This window comes from Ixodes scapularis, unplaced genomic scaffold, assembly GCF_016920785.2.
Source record: "Ixodes scapularis isolate PalLabHiFi unplaced genomic scaffold, ASM1692078v2 PGA_scaffold1__304_contigs__length_218370807, whole genome shotgun sequence".
NCBI classification, from domain to species: Eukaryota; Metazoa; Arthropoda; class Arachnida; order Ixodida; family Ixodidae; genus Ixodes; species Ixodes scapularis.
In genome coordinates this window covers 95,756,729-95,779,777 of record NW_024609846.1, presented here as the reverse complement: position 1 = coordinate 95,779,777, position 23,049 = coordinate 95,756,729, and the positions used below count along the sequence as shown (strand labels likewise).

At 47.2% G+C, this 23,049-nt stretch overlaps 1 protein-coding gene across 1 annotated transcript in view; it reads left to right on the top strand.

The window, feature by feature from the left end:
- Window positions 1-23,049, top strand: part of LOC8053640 (B-cell scaffold protein with ankyrin repeats) — an 83,560-nt gene that overhangs the window by 2,253 nt on the left and 58,258 nt on the right. Inside the window, exon 2 of the mRNA XM_040500348.1 lies at window positions 9,807-10,002. Within this exon, the coding sequence (XP_040356282.1) occupies window positions 9,939-10,002 (64 nt within the window). The 5' untranslated portion in view covers window positions 9,807-9,938. The remainder of the gene's footprint in view (window positions 1-9,806; window positions 10,003-23,049) is intronic.

Genomic DNA, 23,049 nt, shown 5'->3' with positions numbered 1-23,049 from the left:
CCTTTCCGAAAGTTTTTTCTGGGTACGGCCCTGGTTGCCACTCCGGGACCACTTTCGATTCATGGGCGGAATAAGACACTGAACGCACCAGTCGGAGACGCGTTGCAGGAACCATCAGGAACGCTGCGACGCCAGCAGCGCGTAGTCACTGGAGGCATCTGCAACGCTGGATTGGCTGCGACGGTTCGCAGGGTTCGCTGTGGTCCATCATGAAGTAGAACGAAGTATGAAAGTCCTTAAGAGAGAAAGACAGAGTATTTATAAAGAACAATATCCCTGCAGCTCCGATGATCGGCTTCGTGGTAATAGCGACTTTCTGTGCTTTCGAACATGCTTCTACAACGTTGTGCTATGATTCAGATTAACTCGTGCGCACACTGGCCAGAAATGTGGCCTGTTTCGTATTCTAACCACCAGACGCCATCGTCTTCGAAATAGCCAGGAGCTTATCTGCACCTTGTGAATAACGCACCTAAAATTCCCGGTAAGCTTGAAGAGACACAAACACCCCCCCCCCCCCCCCTCTCCCCGCCAAAAAGAAATATATATATATATATATTTTTTTTTTTTTTGCAATGTGATTTAATATGGTTTCAGAAGACCATCCAATTAATATTTTGCTACAGAGTCACGTCTACTTTTTTAAAAAAAGCCTCGAAACACAACTGCTCGAAACCGCAACCGAAACCTGCGCATGGAGGTCGGAGAAATATAGAGAAGAAGGTACCAAAAATTGCATAGTTACACCCAACTGTGCGGGTTTTTTTTTTTTTTTTGTGTTTTTTGTTTTCTTGTGCCGCGCGCAGCAGACAACATGCGTTGTGGGAACCGTTTGCCGTGCGATTGCTTTGCAGTTCCGCTTGTTCCGCTCGCTGTTCTGCGCTTCAAGATGAGTTGTTTTGAGTGGTGAGTGGTGGTGAGTGCACGTGGTGGATGCCTGTGATCGGCTCCGAAAAGAATGCCCCCAAGATGTTGCGTGAAGTACTGCCTCACAGGTCCTGTACCCGAAAGTGGCATTGTGCAGCAGAGTATGCACACGTTTCCGAAAGATCAACGGGATCGGGGACTAATGGCTGGCTGCAATTCCTGCAGAACAGTTATGGGCACCTCGGAAAGCGGACGCTACCCGATTTATATATGCTCCTTGCATCTTGTGGGAAGAGACTACATTGAGTTCGCAAGTGTCGGAAAGGGAATCCCATACCATTTAGTTCAGCGACATTTCGTCCACGTTTTTTTTTTTCTTTTTGTTTTTTTTAATAATAATTGTAAAAAAATGTGTAAATCGCAAAATTGTTGACAAAAAAAAAAAAAAAAAAAACAGTACGCCCACAGTCTGGATAGAACCCGAGTCCGTTGCGTGTGAAACGGACACCATTCTACTAGGCTAATGGAGGAACTCATTTGTTCGTAGTAATCCTGCCGGTCAACTGTAGGTCGAAAAGTTTGCTGTTGATTTCTCTCAGGCAAAGGCACTCCCTAGGCTCGAAGTCGGGCAGCAGCACGCACTGGCCATATTCGCACATAGTAAAGAAATCGTACGCGTGCATAAGTACGCACTTCGTGCTTGACGTTTGCGCGAGCGATGTCTTCAGCCACGAGAAGAAGGGACGGCTCGGCGACATCTTCGTGCAAATTGGCTTGCTTGTCGGGCGTGTCGTACAGAATGAATTCCAATTCTTTTGATCGGTCCGAAATTTCGGAACAGATTCGCCGGTACCGTAAAAGACAGTTCTGAAGCAGAGGTCCGACGCCCATCGTCCGCTGCCATCGCCGTCCAGCCCACGAGTCCCACGACACGCGATACGACGCCATGTTAAGAATTACGCAGTAAACGCTTCGGGTTCTCTGTGCATCTTCTTTTTTTTTTTTAATCAACGTATTTGCAGTTTTTTTTTTTTTTTTTGGTAGCCACAAAAAATGGGTTTCATATTTTTGTTTCTATTTTTAATATTGAGTGTGTGCCTTCAATGACCCACGACTTTGATTAGATTTGGTGGTTGTGTCTAAACCTTAGAAAACGGCCCGTGATTTCTGAGAAGAGTCTGAGCGCGACTCGAACCGGCCAGTTCTCGATCGGCGGTTTTCGGGTGGAAAGATACCGAATTTCGAGCCGAAAATTCTATTCTGAGCACATGGGCTTTCATATATCATGCACAACTAAAAGCATCGGCGAGCATAAATACCTTGTCAGTGTCCCTTTAAAGAATGCAACGCGTGCAAAGCTGAGGGACAATTAGTTTACTGGTTGTTTTCCCCTCACTGTTATAGTAATCCATGTTTTATTGGAGATTGAAAACTGCATCGCCGAGATAGAGCTTTCTTTTGTTCTCCTACTTCAGAGCAAACAAATACATAAGATCGTGAGGTTTTACTTACACTTACGCACATAATTTGGCCGGAATTCTTTTATCGTATTTGGGGTGTACTCACCAAAAAACGTTTATCCTTACAATACGTTTCGTTTGCATGCTTAATGAATTCGAGCGTTCTGAGACACTATTATCCTGTTGAAAAGATCATCAAATATACCCGATAATGTATTTAGGAAACCATACAACTAGTCCGTATAGAATACGGGGAGGGGGTTATGATAAGAAGCTTATAATATTGAACAAAAAATAAACAAAGAAAGAAGCACCATGTTTATAAAAGCCCTTAATCCGTCAATTTCAGCGTTGTCGGCTTCATAGCCTAGCGTATGTGATGGGGCCTCCGCTGCGGGAGCTCTCGTTCAAGGGTCATGAAACGACTTTTCTACTTCTTCCTCCTTAGATTTAATCCTCAACTCAAATGCAAATTGTGAAATCACGTGGTCGTGACATTCCTTCGGCACCGGTGCGATGACTCCTAGCTTCCACCGTGTTTTTTATGCCCACCATAGAACTTGTCATTCCCCAGTGACAATAAGTTTCGTCAGGGCACTCATTGGCCACGAACGCGAATCCAAATATTCGTCGACGGATTGATTGTTGACGAGCGCATACGTCAGAGTGATGCAGTTATCGTGTCCAATGCGTGAGCTGGGCTCTGCTGACGTCAGTTTGGCGCCGGTGACGCGCTTTTGGAAACGCGGATTTTTTATAGTGAAAAGGCAGAGAGCTTTCGAAGGCAAGAAGGTACAAAATAGTCCGCTATATTTTCAAATGTTCGTACCGAAAAGCTGGCCTTTGACTTTCTAGCCTCTTTCTTTTGGCCAACTAAACGATATGCGATTAGTAAAGTCCCAACTTAAAATCATTTATCCCAACCCAAAATTCTTTTCATGGCCCCTTTAACATTTATATTAAAAGAAAAACGTTTATTTTCACAATACGCTTCGTTTGCATGCTTAAATAATTCGCGCGAATTTAAAGTTCGCAGTTAACGGTAAGCACTTGTTGAACTATCCTCCGAGAAATGTTATTACTGTTCAGCGTTTTAGGCGATCTCCACAGCTTCAGTAACCAATGAAATTTAACCATCAAAGATATAGTTCCGGTGGTGGGGGAAAAAAATAGTGTATGGAAACAGCCACGGCGATGATACAGTTTAAATTTCAACAGGAGGAAAAAGATAGTTCGAGCGCGGTCGGAGATTTTTCGAAATCATGGTTCGAGAGCAGGTTGATGATGTTTAGACATATTCTTTCTTTTGTCCCCAACTCGAAAGGGCAATAAGAAATCACGTCGTCGTCACGTGCTTGAGCACCGGATGCGATGACTCGAAGCTTCCACCGTGCTTTTTAAGCACACCATGAAACTTGTCATTCGCAGGTGATGATGAGCACCGTCACGGCACTCACTGGTCACGAATGCAAATCCAAATGTTCATCGACAGATTCAATGTTGACGATCGCATGCTTTCGAGTGACGCAGCGTTCGTGTCCCATGCGTGAGCAAGGGCCGACTGACGTGCTTTGGGTATCCCAGTGAAAAGGCGGAAAGCTTTCGAAAGAAAAGAGGTTCGAAACAGTCCGCTATATTTTCAAATTTTCATACCGAAGCAGCCTTTTGACTTTCTGCCCTTTTTCATTTGGCCCACTAAACGATACGCGATTAGTAAAATTCTATTCTAAACTCATTTATCCAAGCCCAAGATTCACTTCATGGCCTTTTTAACAGCGAACCGTGACTTTGGAAAACGATTTATTTGGTATGCGGAGGCACCAGTCTGCAGCTCTGATGAGAGCTTTGCCGCACGAAAAGTCACAGCGGAAGCACGTGTTGGTCGCGGTCTCTGCTGCCGAAGAATGCTCTACAACGTCAGATCACTCTCTGAATCACTCAACTGTAGACAAACAGGCTAGTGAATGATCTACAATCACAAAAAAAAATAATTAGAAGAAAAAAAAAAGATTATTTTCCTTCACGCGTCTATAACCATTAAAAAAGCTCTAACTTTTTTTTATAGTTCTTGCAATAGTAAAATAGTTTTTAAGTCGTATTTTACAATTTTTTAATGCGTTCGAGCTCACACGTGTCACGTGTGCGCGAAGAACAGACCAAGAGCTCTCGTTCCGAAAATTAAAGAAAAAGATGTAGTAAGTTATTACCGCGTTCAAAGCATTCCAGAGATGTCTCGAACAACACGCTCTCCCCGTAACTTATTTTGAGAACGCACTTGCCGCATTGCCTTCGATCTGTTTACACACGGCGACTGCATAGAGCAGACGATCCCGGCAAGCGGTCGGTGTTCGTGACAGCTTCGCTCAACTAGGCTTCAACCCAAAAAGGGAAGAGTCTGTCTGCTGTTTCCTTTGTTAAACTAGATCTTGGGGAACTGGCACCAATTTTGCTGTATGCTTCTTCTTGTGTTCTGTTTCTTTGTGCGCGTTCTCTCTTGGCTCCGGGAAGTTTGGAAGTGACTGTCCGGTGAATGTTTCTCGAAACGCCAAAGTGAAGACACTCAATCTTAAATGGGGTCTGTTGCTTCTTTTTGAGGCAAACCTGCTCTTTTGTTCTAACTCTTTTATGTGTTTTGGAGAAAAGAAGCTTACAACAAGACAAACAGACGCGCAGGTAACACTTATGCCCGAGTCCCACTAGAGCGACAAAGGGAAACAACCGACACCGACAAGCCTCAAACACCTGCAGGATGTACCCCAGGATATCTTTGGCAACCTTTCAGTAACTCGTGCATCCTGCACGAGCTCCGCGAGACTGCAAGCCTGTCAAATGTACCGCCGCGTGCACGCTGGACGTGTTTGCGGCTTCTCGGTGTCTGTTGTTTTCCGCTCTAGTGGGACTCCGGCATTGCGGTTCATGACAGTGTTGTTTTGTTGTAAGGACGTCTGACTGGTCCTTGGTACATGAGGTAAACAACAGCGCTTATGTACAAATACTTACATTAAGAACATCCGGCATCGTCTGCTAATGACCAGGCCTCAATAGTCCACCTCGTGCCTTCTTTTCCTCGGGATCCAGCTTTTAGTTCCTTTTCGTCGGGATGCCCGCTTCCATATAATAAGTTTCAACACTACCCCCCCCCTCCCCCCCCCCTCCCTCAGAACAAGAAAAGGTTAATATGCCGTTCTTCTTTTTTATTTCTTATTTATTTATTTATTTATTTTTTTTCAATTTGAAAGTTGAAAGAAAGGAAATTTTGTCATTATCCCAAAAGTTGTCGTTTCGTTTTCCCGGGTGGACGCGTCAGTACCTCGCTCTAATTTCTTCGTCGTTTAGGTCGTACTGTTTCCCGTCACGTTGACTATTTCTGTGGCATACAGAAAAAAAAAACATGTCTTGTGTGTATGTTTATACAGCCTGAAGTTATAGTCTGCCTCGACGAGCGACCTGTCTCTCAGCTGTAGATGGGCAATTTAGCCAGTGCGCGGTACAACCGCTAGCCTGGGGTCTTTAACGTGCACCACACAGTAGTGATGCACGACCGCACGCCAGTTCGATGCTCATCTAGATTGAAACGGGCAGGGTGGGATCCCTGGGTTCTGCAGCGCGAGCTTTCGCTCCACGTGCTCCAAGCTGGTGTGCGCTAGCCCACTTGGCCACCGATCACCACCCCCCCCCCCCCCCTCTTGTGGCATTCAGAGGTCATATCTTCTCTCACGTGATCTGGATAGAAAGACCGCCATTGGTTATTCCAGTGAAGCTTCAGGTCAACGTTACTAGAACACTCAGTTGGGAAACTCGCCGTCGAAACTTGGGCCGCTGGCGTCCACCGAGACCGAGCTAAATACGACAACACTCTTTATCATTTCTCTGTACTGTGGTCACCTCGAGCTTTTAGAAAGCATGTTTTTGCGTAAAAACAAACGGAAAAGACTTTTTTTGTATGAAATTGATTGGAGTTTAGTACCAAACGATGGGCGCGTGATGTTTTTAAAATCTTTAGGTTGCAGGGTTTTGCGGAACAATTAATATTGTTTTTATACTACCATGCCTCAGCGGTGCTTTCAGGTAGCGCGACCCGACCTAGGTGCATTTTAACTTCGGTAACAAGTCGCGGCGCGTCCGCTGGGAACCTCTTGCGCTGTATCTGTTTCGACTCCACAATGGCCGATTAAAGCCAAAATAGAAGTAACGTACAGTTCCTCGAGTGGCCGCTGCGGGAGAAATGGCGGCGTTGTGTTCGTCATTAGCTCGGTTCTGGAGGACAGATTGGGGCCACTTTTTCAGATTAGTCTCTATGGCAGTTTCCCAACTGAGTGTTTTAGTAACGTTTCTCCAGGTGAACCGGATAGCCTCGTCTATAGCAAGCACACGTGGGCGACAAGGCGCAAATTGTGTGATTTGCACTTCTTCTATTTTCCTTTATATTTCTTGTTGGTCGCTGAGGAATCGCCGCAATCTTTCGGCTTTTGCAAGTTTCTTGTTTATTTCAGCTTATCTGTAAGATCGTCGTTTATGTTGAAAGGGTGCTTTAAACTTTCTGTCAAGACGATACCTTCATTTATTTGGTGTTTCGCTTTGGCACAGTTCGGTTCCTTCTTCACTTCCTTGCTCTTCCCGACTCGTTTCTTTCGTTCTCTTGATTGACCATTTTTGTTTTTAATAAGAGGATCTGTAGAGCAACTTGCTTAGCATTTTCTGTTAGAACCACTTGTGACTTGTTTGTCTATCTACATGTATTGGGGAGGAGGAGCGACCGTGACGCCCGAAGCGGTTAACTTTAGAACTACACGGATGGGGACAACAAATATAATGGCTCAGCGCTCGGCCGACATAACCGAACGCGGCGTCAGCGTTCGGCTGGAGTTCGTGTTCTCCGGTGAGCGGGAGGAGAGGCTCTTCTGTTTCCACTCCGGCCTGCATGAACAATGCAGCATGCACGGTCCCAGCTCAGCACAAAAGCCGAAGTGGGTCAAGCCAACACCACCTAGACAGAAGGCCTCCACACGCGTCATCATAGTCAGATCGATCGAGGCGAGAGATTGGGCACGAGTGCTGCGTGAGTGTTCGGCTGCGGCTCGTGGCCAATCAGCGCGTCGAAGGTCGGGCTCGGGTCCAATAGCCGACCGGGCGCGATCCGACTGTGATGACGTTTCATAGAAGAAGAGGAAACCATGCGGAGGCCTTCTGTCTATGTGGTGTTGGTCAAGCTCGCATTCTCTGAGGATAGATCGGCACTTAACGTCGCTTCGTCGATTGTTAGTATTTTTTACATTAAACTGTGCCCCGCGCTCTATTGTAGGAGATGATATATGGACATGCCCATAAGGCCTGTGGGCATGTGTTGTGTTGAGTAAACACCGAGTGGTGGGGAAAACAAACGGGTCAGAGCGCCCCCTATAGTTCGATCTCCTGCCCAATACCGTAGCCGTCCTTGACGTCGTTTTTACTCAACAGACGTCCAGTGGATTGTTGGCAACCCCTGTCGCTCCGGTCGTTGCGCGTCTGTGCTTGGTCTGTTCTGATTGGTCTCCTGTGACCAGTGGGTCGTCGGCGTAGTAGGCGTCGTTGGTGGACACTAAGGTGACCGTTCCGAGTTCGTAATTTTTGGTATGGGCTGTCACGTGAAGTTGACTTGGTCTCACGAGGTATTGCCTAAGAGAGCTTATGATGTATTACGTTGTTTCCATAAGAACTGAATTTTTTCGTCGATTGTCTTCGATTTTGTCACCCGCTGATTGGTTAGTTGAGTTTCAAACTTCAGCATTCACCGATGCCTCACGATGCGGTCGTTTAGTTTTATGACGTAACTGAATTCTTCAAGTTCTTCAGTGGGTATGAATGGCTCAATGGTATCGTCCAGGTACTTTGGTTGACATTCACAGTTTTTTAACATCTCGATGATTTCGTTAAGTTGCCGGCCTCTCGTTGTCTCCGACAAGGTATCCTCAAGATTATCAAGATTTTTAGAGAGATTGGTAATCTGCGTGCGCAATGCAGTTATTTGCTGAGAAGGCGTTCGATGTGTGCATCGTTGAGGGTGATATTGATTTGGCCGCCTGCGTTGCATTGATCTTGTTCATCTTGCCGGTCGATCGTTGGTGCGTTGGCTGTTGTAACGTACCTTTCATTGAGATGTCCAGACAGAGGGCTTAACGAAGCATCGGCATCATGTTCTAAGAACGGCTGACTTTACGCGTTTATGTACAGATATTTACATGATAAATAACTGTCCGGCATATTCCGTTTACGGCCATGCCTCGATCTTCCATCTCGTGCCTTCTTTCCCTCGGGATCCCGCTTTTACTTCCTCTTTGTCGGGATGTCCGCTTCCACATCATAAGTTTCAGCAGTTTTGTTGACAACCGACGGGGGATCGGTGGCCGAGTGGGCTAGCGCACACCAGCTCGGAGCATGAGGAGCGAAAGCTCGCGCTGCAGAACCCAGGGATCCTGAGCTCAACCCCCACCCTGCCCGTTTCGATCTGGATGAGCAGCGTACCGGCGTGCGGTCGTGTATCACTACTGCATGGTGCACGTTACCCCAGGCTAGCGGCTCTACTGCACTGGCTAAAGTGCTCATCTACAGTGCATGGGTAACAATGTCGCCATGTTCTGCCAGACTAAACTCCTGCTGCATAAACAACTAACGACTAATTTGTATGTTGGCTGACATTCGTACACTTGTTTTTCTCTTCAGAAGGGGGCTCGTCTTCCTCCGTGCACCAAATCATCGGCACTCCTAAACTGAACTGATAACGCTCATAAAGTCCATGTGACAGTCTCGCATTTGCCGTATTTTTCCTGATTCTTGTGAACCCCATATAAATAAGGACTTTTGCTACAGCGAGCTCAAAACAGTCTGACAATAAAGAACCACTGCGTCTCTGGCAGACGTTTATCATACATGTTCGCCAGACACTTCAACGAACGGCAGCTTGTTTTCGGCGCGCAGTTTTCAACCTAATCGTCAAAAGCGCGTGTCCGCAGTAGGTGCCACAAAATTCTTTCGCTCACAGAACAATAGTTGAATCCTTTTTTTACCTCGAAAGTCTCTCATTCTATACTAGATTCATCACTATCCCCGTCCACTGCAGTCTCATTTGATCGTCACGTTGTGAACAAAATACCCGACTGCAACGATGAAAGTCCTTAAAGAACAAGCAAAAAAAAAAAAAAGCCTCGGCGTCTTTGTCTTTTATTCCTCTCTGGTTTCTCCTCGAGTGACGCGCGCAGCGGTTCCCTGACAGAGACGGACGGGTGACGGAGGCGAAAAACCGTTGCTCGCTAGAGCGTCGCAATTTCCTGCGCTCTTTATTATTATTATTTTTTTTTAATACGATTGCCATCCATGCCACGCCGCGACCCGAGCACTCACAACATCGACGACGAGCCCCGGCAACGACGCCCTCTGGTTTCCGCCTGACTCTATTTTGATATTTTCCCGTTCTCCTTTGCATCCGGCGGCGACGCCGCGCAGTTTGGTGACGCCCATTGCTCGAGCCGGGGAGCTGCGGCGACGGGGCGCTGAGGAGGTCTGCCACACCGGGATTGGGCTGTCCTGGTCCCCCGCACCCCCACCCCAGCTTTCGATGACCGGTGACCGACAGCGATGAGCGACCACGACGACGTTCCGGGAACACCGGATCCTCACGCCCCGTCGTCCGAGAGAACGGGTGAGCCATTCATCCACTCTTCGGCTGTTGTTGGACCATCAGCCGCATCGCGGCACCGTGGCGTGGAGGATAGAGTTGCGGGGATGGATGACTCCTGACGCGAAGCTTGCTAGGAAAGTGATGCTCATCTTTAGTGAGCTGTCAAGTTGCCCTCTCCTTTCTTTTCGCTTTCCTCCCCAGCTTTCTTTTTGCTTCTTTTCGGTTTCCCGGCCTCGGAACGGTGACACACGTGCCGGTCTTTTTCACGCCATGTTTTCATACCCGTTGGGTCATCTTGATATGAAAAAGACACGTCCCTCAATATCAGTCCTACATCTTTCTTTTTTTTTTCTATAAAATGCAAAAAGCATGCTTTTTGTATTGATGTCCTCAGTTTTATGACTTGTTTTTATATAAAACAAAAAAGCTCGCTTCTTGTTTTTGTTTTTTTTATATATATGTATAGGCTAGCTATTGTTTTAGGACAGTAAATAATAGGCGCCTCGGTCGACTGCTATTCCGCGCGGCTGAAGGTCAACAGGGGCAACTTTGGGGCGGTTTTAGCCACCGAGCCATTGGACACTAGCACTGCGTCACGGTTCGGAAAAGAGCTAGGATATTCTCACTCGAGATCGGGTCTAATAATTGCGACCAGGGGCTGTCTCAGAGTTGCAAAAATACCACATAAAATGGACCGCCTGTCAAACCAAACTTCATTGTCCGGTGGGTATAAGGCTGTATGAATACTGCTTCGAGTTGAATAGCGGAAGTGTCATCTTTATCTTTAACACTGTAAGAAGATCCGGGGTGTTCTGACTTTTCCTGTTAAGGTTATGAATAGCGCAGAGCTATTTGATTCAAACCGCCACTATTCACTATACTTCGTTTCAGCTTCGGTCCGAGCGCGGCCGATGCTATGAGCCGAAGAGCCAATCAAATAGCGAAAGAGGCACAACGTCAGGGCGTGCTCTCTGCAGTTGATAGGACCAGCCGGTATTCGCCGTCTCCCTGTGCGTGCTCCTCCGCCGGCTAGTCTTATCAAGCGCAGAGAGCACGTCATGACGCTGCGCTTTTTGCGCTGTTTGATTGGCCCTTCGGCTCATAACATCGGCCGCGCTCGGACCGAAGCTGAAACGAAGTATAACCCCTTATGTCCGGACGCAGCAGACGCCGCGAGTCGATGGAACCAATCAGACAGCTTTAAAAGTGGAACGTCATTGTTTTCGTCATGTTTCTGTACGTGTCCTATCATCGCTAATCCAGTGCTGTAGGGGGAGTGCCCAGTGACTTGCGCTTTTAGTATATACCTTTTTTATTGACCCTCATCCCCAGCCACAAAGTGTAACATATCCCATAAGGGGAGAGGGGGAGGGGGCGAAGAAAAACAAGACATTACAACCTTAACTAAAAATGCATAGAAGAGGCAGAAAAAGGAGGATTGACATAGTAATAAAAACCTGAACATCTTTCAGTTGCCTGTCAAAGGCAGAACAATGTCTTCGCCCGTACCTGAAGTTCTATGATTCAAGAAGGTGACGACTACACGCAAAAGAAGTGTATATGTTCGTAATTGTACATGCTTATGCCTTCGACTTCGGCCGGACATATTATGAGACGAAGTACAGCGTAGACATAAAAAGTTGAGTAGACTACGTGGAAGGATGCAACGGGAACAAGCCCATTCCCACACACCAGGACATAATCCTAAATTCACGTCGTATAGAGGAGTTATTGCATTTCAAATGTCTCGGTGCTGTATTTTTCTCCGACATGTTATGGAAAAATCATTTTAACCACTTACTAACAAAAGTAGCTCAAATTACAGGCGTCTTTATAATTCATTTATAGAGCGCAGCTCTTAGGCGCCCGTTTTTGGCTTGAGCGATGTCGCCGTCGGCCTAACCGCGGGTTGTATTATGGGACATTTCCCATGATGACGTCACACCTGACGTTACGTGTGACATCATGAGGGTCACGAGTGACGTCACGAGGATCACTAGGGTCTCGAGTGACGTAACGAAGGTGACGACCTTCACAGTGAAGGTCATGACCTTCTCCTGATCTTTGTGACGTCATGAAGGTCACGAGGCCTTCACGAGTAACGTCACGAGGGTCACTAGAGTCACGAGTGACGTCACATGTGACGTCACCCTCGTAACGTGACACGGTGCCTAAATATAGCGGAGAAATTTCCCGCTCAATTTAGCGGGGAAATTTCCCCGCTAAATTTAGCGGAAAACTTTCACCTCTAAATTTAGCGAAAAATTTCCCCGCTAAATTTAGCTGAAAAATTTCCCCGCTAAATTTAGCGGGAATTTGTTCCCCTATATTTAGCAGAAATTTGGCGAAAATTTCCCGCTAAGTAGGTGGGGAGCAGGAGAGGAGGGGGGAAGGGTACGGAGGGGGAGGAGGGGCATACCCTCCCCTCTTCCTCCTGAAGACTTGCGCTCTACAGAGAACTTTCTTTTTTTTTAAATTTTGGTGGCAAGTAGCGCGCTCAGTGGTGTTCGTGGTCTGTCAACTTGTCCGTCGTATCTTAGCACTTTTATCCGACAGAATATAGCGTAGAATGTTCCGATAATCTCCTTCTACGAGCTTCCCTATTTGTCTACTGGGCCTCGTGACGCGTTTTGGGCATGCGCATGAGCTCTCTTCTGCGAAATATCAGACCTCGGTTTAGTGACTCGACATTGTTCGCCCGGGAGATAACCGATGGAACGGCGTATAAGTCCAGCGCAGAACGCCGCTCAATCTCAAAACGTCGCGATGACACAATGGCGCACCTCGCTCTCATAACAGGTAGTTGGTCTGCAGCTTTTCAACAGCGCGGAGTTTGAATAGACCTTTGCGTTTGTTTCACCCCTGTCGACTCGAAGAGAAAAGTTGCCACGTTGTGTCACGAACTCGACCGCCTTCAGATTGATTCGTCTTCGTCACAAGTCCCGACAAATGTCCGAGAGTTCCAAGTTACGCCGGCTACACCAAAAATAACGCTGACGCTTTGTTTGTCCTCTCGTGAAACGTAACGGTATTTAATGTCACTGTTTGGTTCGGGACTGCGAAGAGGCTTTCACCGCCTGACGTTGACGGACTATTGCTAGACGTTAAAGTATAACGCGACCAGAAGTGTACGCTGCACGCCTCAAGACCGCAAACAAGTTTCCACGACTACTTCCTGCGTGTGGGGTTTCGTAAAAATTCTCCGCGCCACAAAAGCGGAAGTTGGACTTAGTTCCGTCGTCGACTGCTACCGCGAGCTGCACTGCAGGCGGTATTGCTTAACAAGTTCCTCATTCGCTAGGCTTCAAGTTAGGCAATCTATCGCCCTCCGCAGTTTTTGATATATTATCCCCCCCCCCCCCCCCACATCTTTAATTATCTACGACCCTATCAAAACCAGATGGTGAGTTGTCTTCCCTCATTTCATTGAAGGGTGTTTCGGTTTGTAAGTTCCGCGTTCACTACAGGCAACTCACTCTTGGAGTACGTGTTCTATAATATGCGCTGTCAGTAATGTAGCTCTATTTTTTTTTTCCATAAAGCTGCGTTTGCGATATGGTGTGTTGAAACTGGATGTTTTGCCGCTTCGACATGCGACGAGTCAGAGGTTGGCATAGAACCAAGCACGTAGAACCCGGACATTTTTTTTTTTTTTTTTTCCGAGACAAATACAACGAAGGCGGAAGCTGATTGCGACGATTACTCCGCTCGCAAGGTGACGTGGCGTTCGCGACAAAACTATATGTGGCGCACAGTTATTCATGAGTCCCTGACAGGGGTGTCATTCCCTCCTAATATGGCGAATATACCGTCGCTCATAGTTGTTTGCTTATTATTTTAAATGTGAATCACTACGAAAACTTTTCATGTTAAACAAATTACTAGGATGGCATGGAAGGCATAATTGCGGTTTTTATACAATATACGATTCAGTTTGTGTTGCATCCCTAGTAAAAACAATAATATGAATGCGTCAGTTAATGATCCTCCCAGTGGGTGTGGGAGGCAGGTTCCGCTTCGATGGTCTGGAGCGTGGTGGCACGAACGTCGCTGAGTGACGGGTCGACTCACTGCTTGAATAGAACTATGTGCATTTATTTACACTCTAGTTACAAGTCCCAACTTGGGAAACCATCCTGCCTCGTCTAAAGTCTCGACCCCCGTCCCCAATTTCTCTCCATCAAATCCAAAGTCCGAATCCCTCAAAATCCTCTCCGCGCTCTTTTTGTAGGTCCGTAGGGGCCTCCTTTCCCCTCAGGAACCGACCAATCTCTTCAAATTCCGCCACTCACACGTGGTACACTGTTCTCCAATGGTCGGCGAGCTGTCATCCTGGCGGCCTAACGGTCAAACCTAAATTCCTCGTAGAGTTGTTCTCTGCAATTTTCCCAGCCTGACTGGCGCCAACCGCTAAGTTATTGCATCGGGCAAAAAGCGACAATTTTATACAAAGCGGCAAAACCCTCTGCATACGCGCACATTCGGTTATAAGCCACAAGCATCTTCCAGCGCGGGCTCTTTCGGTCCCGGTCCGAGCAGACTCCTGAAACCTGAGACGCTTCTTAACGACCGGCGGGGGGACCGCTCCCGCGTCGCGGCCGCTCTGGCCCAGCCGACCCAAACGTAGAAAGCTAAAAAAACACAATGCCGACGAAGCTCTGGAAAGATACACTTTCCTAACCAAAAGAAAACACCTTAATTAATAAGCATGACTCCTAAATACTTAACTCCTCCCCACCAAGACTGTTGCGTTGACACTTGATGTAAGCGCAACATAAATTCCTTCCCCGAATATCGCACTGGCAATTATTCGAACCAACTACTTGGCCCACAGTTAACCAAAAGCAACAACGTCAACATCACGCTCTAAAAGTTCACCAATTGATCATCCGTAAATGTGAACACAATCAAACGGCACCGATAAAAATAAGAAAATGGTTACAATTCCAAAACCAGAAACACTAAAACGGCTGCCGCAGGCAAAACATCCGGGCACAGACCACAATGGGTGCACAAATAAAAAATAATTGTCATGATAGCTGTCACATTCAAAGTCAAACTGCCACCAACGATCACACACAAGTTGGACCCACTCCTGTACATTCCAGGGTCCCGCAAAATCAGTGGTGGGAGCTTCTCAAAACTATATAATCGTCATGTCCTAACCTTGCTTGTCTAGCCTCGACAGGCTTACCAACACTATAGCCACGAAACACGTTTCAAATACGTGCGGACGCTCGAACTTCTCCGCAGAGAATAAAAACCGAACACAAAAAAATATATATTTCGTAGACTATAATATACCGAGGGGCCAACCGAAGGCCAAAAGAACAATGAATCAGGGGGGCCGTGACATAAATGTAGACTAAAAGTGAAATAAAAACCTAGTAGCCTGGCTAGCTACCCCCCTAATCGTGGCCGTTTGGTCGTCCATCTCGTCGCCGTTAAAGACGTTCTGAGGACTACCTGGGGCGGCTCGCAGTCAGTCGCTTCCGCAACACCCGCCGATCCCGAGCCCAAACCTGAAGTCTGCTGTTCACGCGTGCGAGCTCTGGGCACCGACCGGTGTGGCTTCCTCGTCTCCTCCGCGTTCATTTGGCGTTTGCCGCCCCCGCAGCACTTTGCGTCCAGACTCCCCCTTCTGGAGTAGCGCGACGCAACCTTGTCCCTGGGCGTCGCCCTGCGATGCACCACCGGCCTGACCTTCGGCGACGACACGGCCCTGGTCCCGAAGTCGGCGCCTCTCCGCAGTCGGAGCTTCTGTCTCGACGCCTGGATCGGAGGAATCAAGGCTCTCTTCGCCGTCCTCTCGCCGTCGTTCACATCCTCTGCATGACCGTCCTTGTCGTAGCCCGGAGCCGATGCAGGGTTGGACCCGGAGTCCTTGTTGACCGCCGACTCCGACCTGGCGATGCGCTTCTTGCGCAGCCGTTTCCTCCCAGCCTGGGACGGCCCTTGCCTGCCCAGTGCTGCGGTGACCGGTGCGCCGGGGTTCCCTGGATCCCGGCGCTCGATGTCGCCAACCGGGTTCGTCCCCTCGTCGCCGCCGTCACCATCGCTCCCGCTCTCGCTCTCGCCTCCTTGCGTCACCGGATCACCGGCGGGTGCATCTGCCTCATCCGCGTCAGCTCTCCTATTAACGGGCTTCACCTCGCGGCCGCCGCAGTCATCGCCGTATGCGTTTTCCTCGCGGTCTTCTGCCGAATTTTCAAGCTTCTGCCGCTCGTTCAAGATTTCGGGTAACCCGTCGTCGTCGTCCGTTTTCCCTGTGGGCTTCTGGTGCCCTTTGCCCGTCCGGACCGTCGGCTCGACCTCGATGTCGCGGCAGTCATCGCTGTCCGCGTCTATCTTCTCGGTGGGTTTGGAGTGTCCGTTGTCCGTTTTGACAACCGCATCGGATGCGCCGCCCGCTCCGACTCGGCCCTCGTCTTTCCTACCGCGGCGCGACTTCTCTTCTGCCTGCTTCAGATTAAATTGGGCGATCTCGAGCCTGGCTTTTAGAGCTGCAATTTTTAACTCAAACGCGTTATCGCCCTCACTCCCTTCGCCGCTGTCACCATCGCTCACGCTTTCGCAGCGGGCCTCGATGTTCACCTGTTCCGGGCATGTCGTCCACGGCAGCAGGATACTTTCCCACTCCACTAGGTGTTGTTCGCCCGTCTTGACGACCACCTCGAATTTCCCATTCGCTCCAACCTGGCCCTTATCTTTCCCACCGCGGCGCCAATTCTCCTCGTCCTGATTAGCGTAAAATTTGGCTATCTCGAGCTTGAGTCTTAAAGATGCAATTTTTAGCTGGAGAGCGTTCTCCCTTTCACTCCCTCCCCCTTTTGATACGTCATCCAACATTGCTGGGCTCTTATCACCGTTCTAACTCATTGTACGTCGAGCTCTTTTAGTCATCGACCGCGACACCACTGACATGCGAAACCCGGAGGAAATAGAAATGAGTCCCACCTGTGTCAGTGCGCCGCTCCTGAGGCGATGCCTCTCCGGTGTCGCTGGACGTCACCCACCGGAGTCGATCGTGGGCTCCGGCCCGAAGTGACCAGGACGACATCCACGTGAGAGGTCCTGGTGGGTTTCGACCCGAAGAGAAGAAGGCGACATCCCCCTGAGAGGCCTCGTGGGTTTCGACCAGATGTGAACAAGGCGACATCTTCGTGAGAGGCCTTGTGGGTTACGACCCGAAGAGAACGAGTGAACGGAGCAACATCCACGCGAGAAGCTTCGTGGGTTACGGCCCAAAATACAGCGACGACGCAGCATCGTCTACGTGAGAGGTTGCGTGGTGTTGCGACCCGAAGAGCGGATCAGCCGGGCCCGAACCCAATTAAAGTTGTTCCTCCCGGTGGTGTGTGGGAGGCAGGTTCCGCTTCGATGGTCTGGAGCGTGGTGGCACGAACGTCGCTGAGTGACGGGTCGACTCACTGCTTGAATAAAACTATGTGCATTTATTTACACTCTAGTTAAAAGTCCCAACTTGGGAAACCATCCTGCCTCGTCTAAAGTCTCGACCCCCGTCCCCAATTTCTCTCCATCAAATCCAAAGTCCGAATCCCTCAAAATCCTCTCCGCGCTCTTTTTGTAGGTCCGTAGGGGCCTCCTTTCCCCTCAGGAACCGACCAATCTCTTCAAATTCCGCCACTCACACGTGGTACACTGTTCTCCAATGGTCGGCGAGCTGTCATCCTGGCGGCCTAACGGTCAAACCTAAATTCCTCGTAGAGTTGTTCTCTGCAATTTTCCCAGCCTGACTGGCGCCAACCGCTAAGTTATTGCATCGGGCAAAAAGCGACAATTTTATACAAAGCGGCAAAACCCTCTGCATACGCGCACATTCGGTTATAAGCCACAAGCATCTTCCAGCGCGGGCTCTTTCGGTCCCGGTCCGAGCAGACTCCTGAAACCTGAGACGCTTCTTAACGACCGGCGGGGGGACCGCTCCCGCGTCGCGGCCGCTCTGGCCCAGCCGACCCAAACGTAGAAAGCTAAAAAAACACAATGCCGACGAAGCTCTGGAAAGATACACTTTCCTAACCAAAAGAAAACACCTTAATTAATAAGCATGACTCCTAAATACTTAACTGCGTCTAATAAACTTATAAGACCATATGAGATCACACATGAACTTCCACCTCGGTAAGTTGATACAAGACATGTATAAACTTTCCAGTAATATGTAAGAAAATTAAACTTCAAGGAAGCCTCATATTGACATCCGACGTTGAAGTAAGAACGTTTGCTATGCGTCTCTCGGAAAAACATCACGTGCAATTTTGAAAATTTCCAGAAGAATCCCTTGGTGCTTCGTTGGACTTGCCAATATATTCTCAAATACAAATCCCGATTCAATTTCTATCGATGAATAAACACATTAATAAATAAATTGACATGAAGCCTTCACAATTCGATACTTTCGTTAGTATATACGTAACGCGACCCGTGATACATTTTGTCATATTGGATAGCTCTTTTCACAATGTGGCTGCTCGGAAACAAATCGACCGATTCGTTCCAATTTTTTCATGTGTGTATTATATGGTCGGCTATATTTCGGCCAGGAGGAGGAGGAGGAGGAGGAGGAGGAGGAGGAGGAGGAGCCTTATAAACGCCCAATCCCCTAGGTACGCCACTGGCTGATACCATATCGGGGTGTACCCTACATTGGAAATCATGGTGTAAGTTCGACTTTGTGGTTAGACTTTGTGGACAGTGTGACCAGACCTTGATTCAAGCATGGCTAGGTTGGGATAATCTTTCTTTTATGCAAAGAGTTGGTTTAAGTTCTTGAACAGTTGCAATTTAAAAAAAAAAATAATTATAATCACTGAAGAAGATAATAACTTAATTTTTTGTACTCTATTAACTAAAAAAAACAATCAGTGCCGCCCTTAATTCACCCCTTAGCAATTACCATCCAATCCAAAGCCAACTGGCCAGCCTGTCGCGCATGCGCATACCAGTCGAACATAAGTCGAGCCTTTGTACTACAAGAGCAGCAGCAATAAAACGAGGTCTTAGACAGGGTTGCCTATGGTCTCCCCTGCTCTTTATGATATACCGCAGTGAAATGGAAAAAAAGGTTAGAACGGTGCAACCTAGATTTTGCCCTAACTTACATGGAGGAAGGACATAAAGTAAATCAAGTATTGCCAGGGTTAATGTATGCAGACGACATTGTACTCGTATCAGAAAATCTTGAGACAATACAGGAACTGATTAGGATTTGCAGCGGGAAAGGGGACAATTTAGGACAAAAATTTAGTAGGGACGAGTCTGGTATAATAGTTTTCAACGACGAGAAGGGCCCCTGGAGATACAGGACACATCGATAGAACACGTAGAAAGGTACAAATACCTGGGAGTATGGTTAAGTGAAGGAAGACGGTATCTAAAAGACCATGAAGATATTGTAATAAAGAAGGGGAAACGAGATTCGGCTATCATGAAACACAGGGCACTATGGAACTATAATAGAAATGAAGTTGTTAGGGGTGTATGGAAGGGAGTCATGGTGCCGGGATTGTCATTTGGGAATGCGGGAATACACCAAATGAGGGAGTACAAGGGGATATGGGTTGGGCATCTTTTGAGAGTAGAGGAGCGATCAAGAAGTAAAATTTGAACAAAGACTGTAGCTGAAATGGAGGATACACAGTGGGCAGCGAAAGTGTACAAGTATCTATATATGAAAAGTGTAAACACTAAGTGGACAAACCGAACCCGCAAGCTGAGATTGAAATACATTCAATGAGATGGAGCAGATTAGAGCATATCAGTTGAAAAGGGAGTAAAGGAAACAGAGAGGAAATTGTGGGAAGAGAGAATGCAGGGCACAAAAACAAGAAATAAGGTAGGAACAGCTGTATGATAATTCATTGGGTAGCTCTTTGAGGAGGTTATTCGAAGCTAGAACGGGGGTGCTACGAACGAAAACGTATAGGGCTAAATTCCAGGAAGTAGACACTCTGTGCGACGTATGCAGCCGCAAAAGGGAAACGAAAGGGAAATAGGAGCGAGCGGTTACCAGGGCAGGTCTGTGGTTCAAACATATTTGTCGTTATGTCTGTGGTTCAAAACATATTTGACTGAGCACATTAACAGAGTTCGTGTTAGCGGTGTGTTATCGAGATCATAGGTATGTCCTTCTGGTGTTCCCTAAGGTTCAAGTCTGGGACCTTTGCTGTTTAATATTTTTGTTAATGACCTTTATCGCTCTGTAACACATCCCAAATTGCTTCAGCACGCTGATGACATTAAGATCTACAGACATATCAAATCGGATGCTGATTGCAAACTTTTGCAAGAGGACATATCTGCAATCTCGTTATGGTGAGAGATGCAAAACTTGCGTATAATAGGAAAAAAACGCTTGTCATTTCTTTATCGCGCAAAAAAGGTGTTCTCAAATTTTTTGTATAAGCTAGATAATGAACCATTACGTCGATTTATTTGTGTGCGGGATCTGGGCGCCTATGTGGATTCCACCCTCAGTTTTGATCCACATTTGCGGTGGCGTACAGACTTGTTCCTGAGTTTCCGGACACAAGAAAGAAAGAACAAAGCATAACTGGAACTCGAACGTTCGCGTTTATGACCAGGAGCCCTAAACTCGTCAAACACAAAGTTGGAGCCCAAAGTTCGCAGAGCGCGCTGATTAAACGTCGGTGACAAAAAAAAAGAAGAAAAAAACGCGGAGTCATCGTCGTGGTTATTCAATTGGTGCGCTCCGTCAGCTTCGGCCCGAACTTTGTGTTTGACGACTTTAAGGCCCCACCCCCAGGATAGCACCCCTGTATATTTGTTATTTTTGTTTGTTGTTCATTTTTTATTTGCACCAAGTACAGCGTACAGGATAGTGGAGGTTTGTGGAAAATAGGTCACAAGACCAGCTTGACATAGCCACAGGCCCCCACATTGGCATTTATGCAGCACTAAAACAAATAATCAACATACCATACAGTTTACAGCATTAACAGAAAAAGCAGAAATAAAGAGAATAAAAAGAAGCAACAATGGACACAATCAAATTACGTCAAAACCACGCAATTGTAGGATATTTTGAAAGGCATTATCAAGAAAAAAACAAGACCACCTGCGTGCACACCAACCCTCGAGATTTAATATTATTACACAACATTTTTTTTTTACATCAGGAATGTCGACTGGGTGCTGAAATAACAACGCAGTGCTTTCAACGTAATATCTAAAAGCTCGAAATTTTGGGCATCTCATAGATTTAGTAATTTTGGTAGTTTGTTTTTCAACGTATCTTGTCCGTAGATGAGTGAGTGCTATGAGTGCTAACATGCCGAGGCTCACCATGGCGCGTGGTGTAGGCTCTAGTATTTGTAAGTTAGCAAGTCCTTTTAAAAACGATGATTTAGTTTTGACCTCTTGTTTAAAACTTTGGAAAGCCGATAATCTTACATTTTATGGATTGGTAATAGATTATATTTTACGAACAAGTCATCTGTGTGAAAGTAAGACGGAATATTATCAACAACGCTTAGGAACCGTTTTTGTAAGACATGTATTTGATGCAGATTTGCTTAAGCTGTGGATGCCCAGACTAAATGACAGTAGTTAAGTCTAGATGAAAACAAACTATTATAAATCAAGACCATAATATTTGGTGGCAGAATATGTCGATTACGATATACAAGTCCGTTTATATAGCCGACTATATAGCCGAATATATACTATTCCAATATTTACAAGTTCTCAGCCCAGAGTGTGATCCCCTCAGCCCAGCAGGCGCATGTTCGTCGCTTCGTAAAGCGAACAAATCACGCGCCGTATAAGCACAAACACTGAAAATCGAACCGGCCAGGAGCCCTCTTTTGGAAAAGGTCTGTAGCTTTCGTCATATAACGTGGTAGATTTGGAGCAGTTACGGAGCGCTTTTTTCTTGGTATGGTTATGCATGTGCAAACGCGGGCTAGCATTCGCTGCTCTAAACGCGCGAGCATGGAGCAGTTTTGGATCGCTCCAAATCTACCAACGGAATTTAGAAATAAAACTTGGGCTCCCGTGTGCGCGAGCGTGTCCCGAGAAAGCGCTTTCTTCTGCTCGCGCTCGTACAAACTATTCTGCGTACGAGCTCTTACGCCTGCCTTGAATCGGAAACCGCGTGTTCCACGAGTCACAACGCCATGAATGAGACGTCGTTTGCTACGTCAACGGGTAGGCGGTCTCTGAACGAGGACGAGAGATCGTGTTGTCGCTCTGTGCCATAGCGGGCGTATACTGGGGAATGTTTCTCACGAACCCCCTCGAGGCATTCAACGACCGTTTCTCGTGTCAACGAGCGCTCGCAGACACCGCTCGTTGTACATAAGGCGCCGACGCGGCCGCTAGAGCAGACCCGCCCTTGAAGATCCCCCGTAATTCTTTTTTAATTGAGGCTCCCCTCGCGGACTCGCACGATAAATAGACTAAGAGAGAAAAAAATAATAATAACGATATACCGCCAGATCCGGGACCTTGTTAGCCTATGCGTGAGAAGGAATATAAAGCCGCCATTTCACGATGACAGACGGGAGAGCTGGGAACTTGGAAGAAAGGAAACAAGAGTCATTTTATGTTCATTGGCTGCCCCGGGCAATTCGTTTTCGAGGAAGTTTGAGACGTAATTTGTAATCACGAGTTGCGTGTCTGTCGGTGTTTATTCGCTGTCGCTGTTTACTCGCCGGTAAGTTTCGTTCTTCATTTCAAACGCATATTCACTCCAAGAAATCCGGTACGTCTGCTTTCCCGTAAAGCACTTGGGAGACGTAACGTCGAGAGCTGGGCTGGGCTGGTATATGTTGATCATTTTGCGCTGTTTCTAAAACATGATCACTTGAAGGGTGGGTTAATCGCTACAATCCACGGCGGGAGCTCATCGAGCGAAGAGGCAGAATATGCAGGGTGTTTCACGAAAAGTGGACAAATTCAATATTGCGAAAACTACACGTCGCAACAAAAAAAGGTTTGTGTCGTTTTGGTGTTGGGGCAGGAGCCCATTAAGGAAAATTTAGGAATTTAGAAAAAAAGCTTCAAATAATTAAGTTGTTAATTATT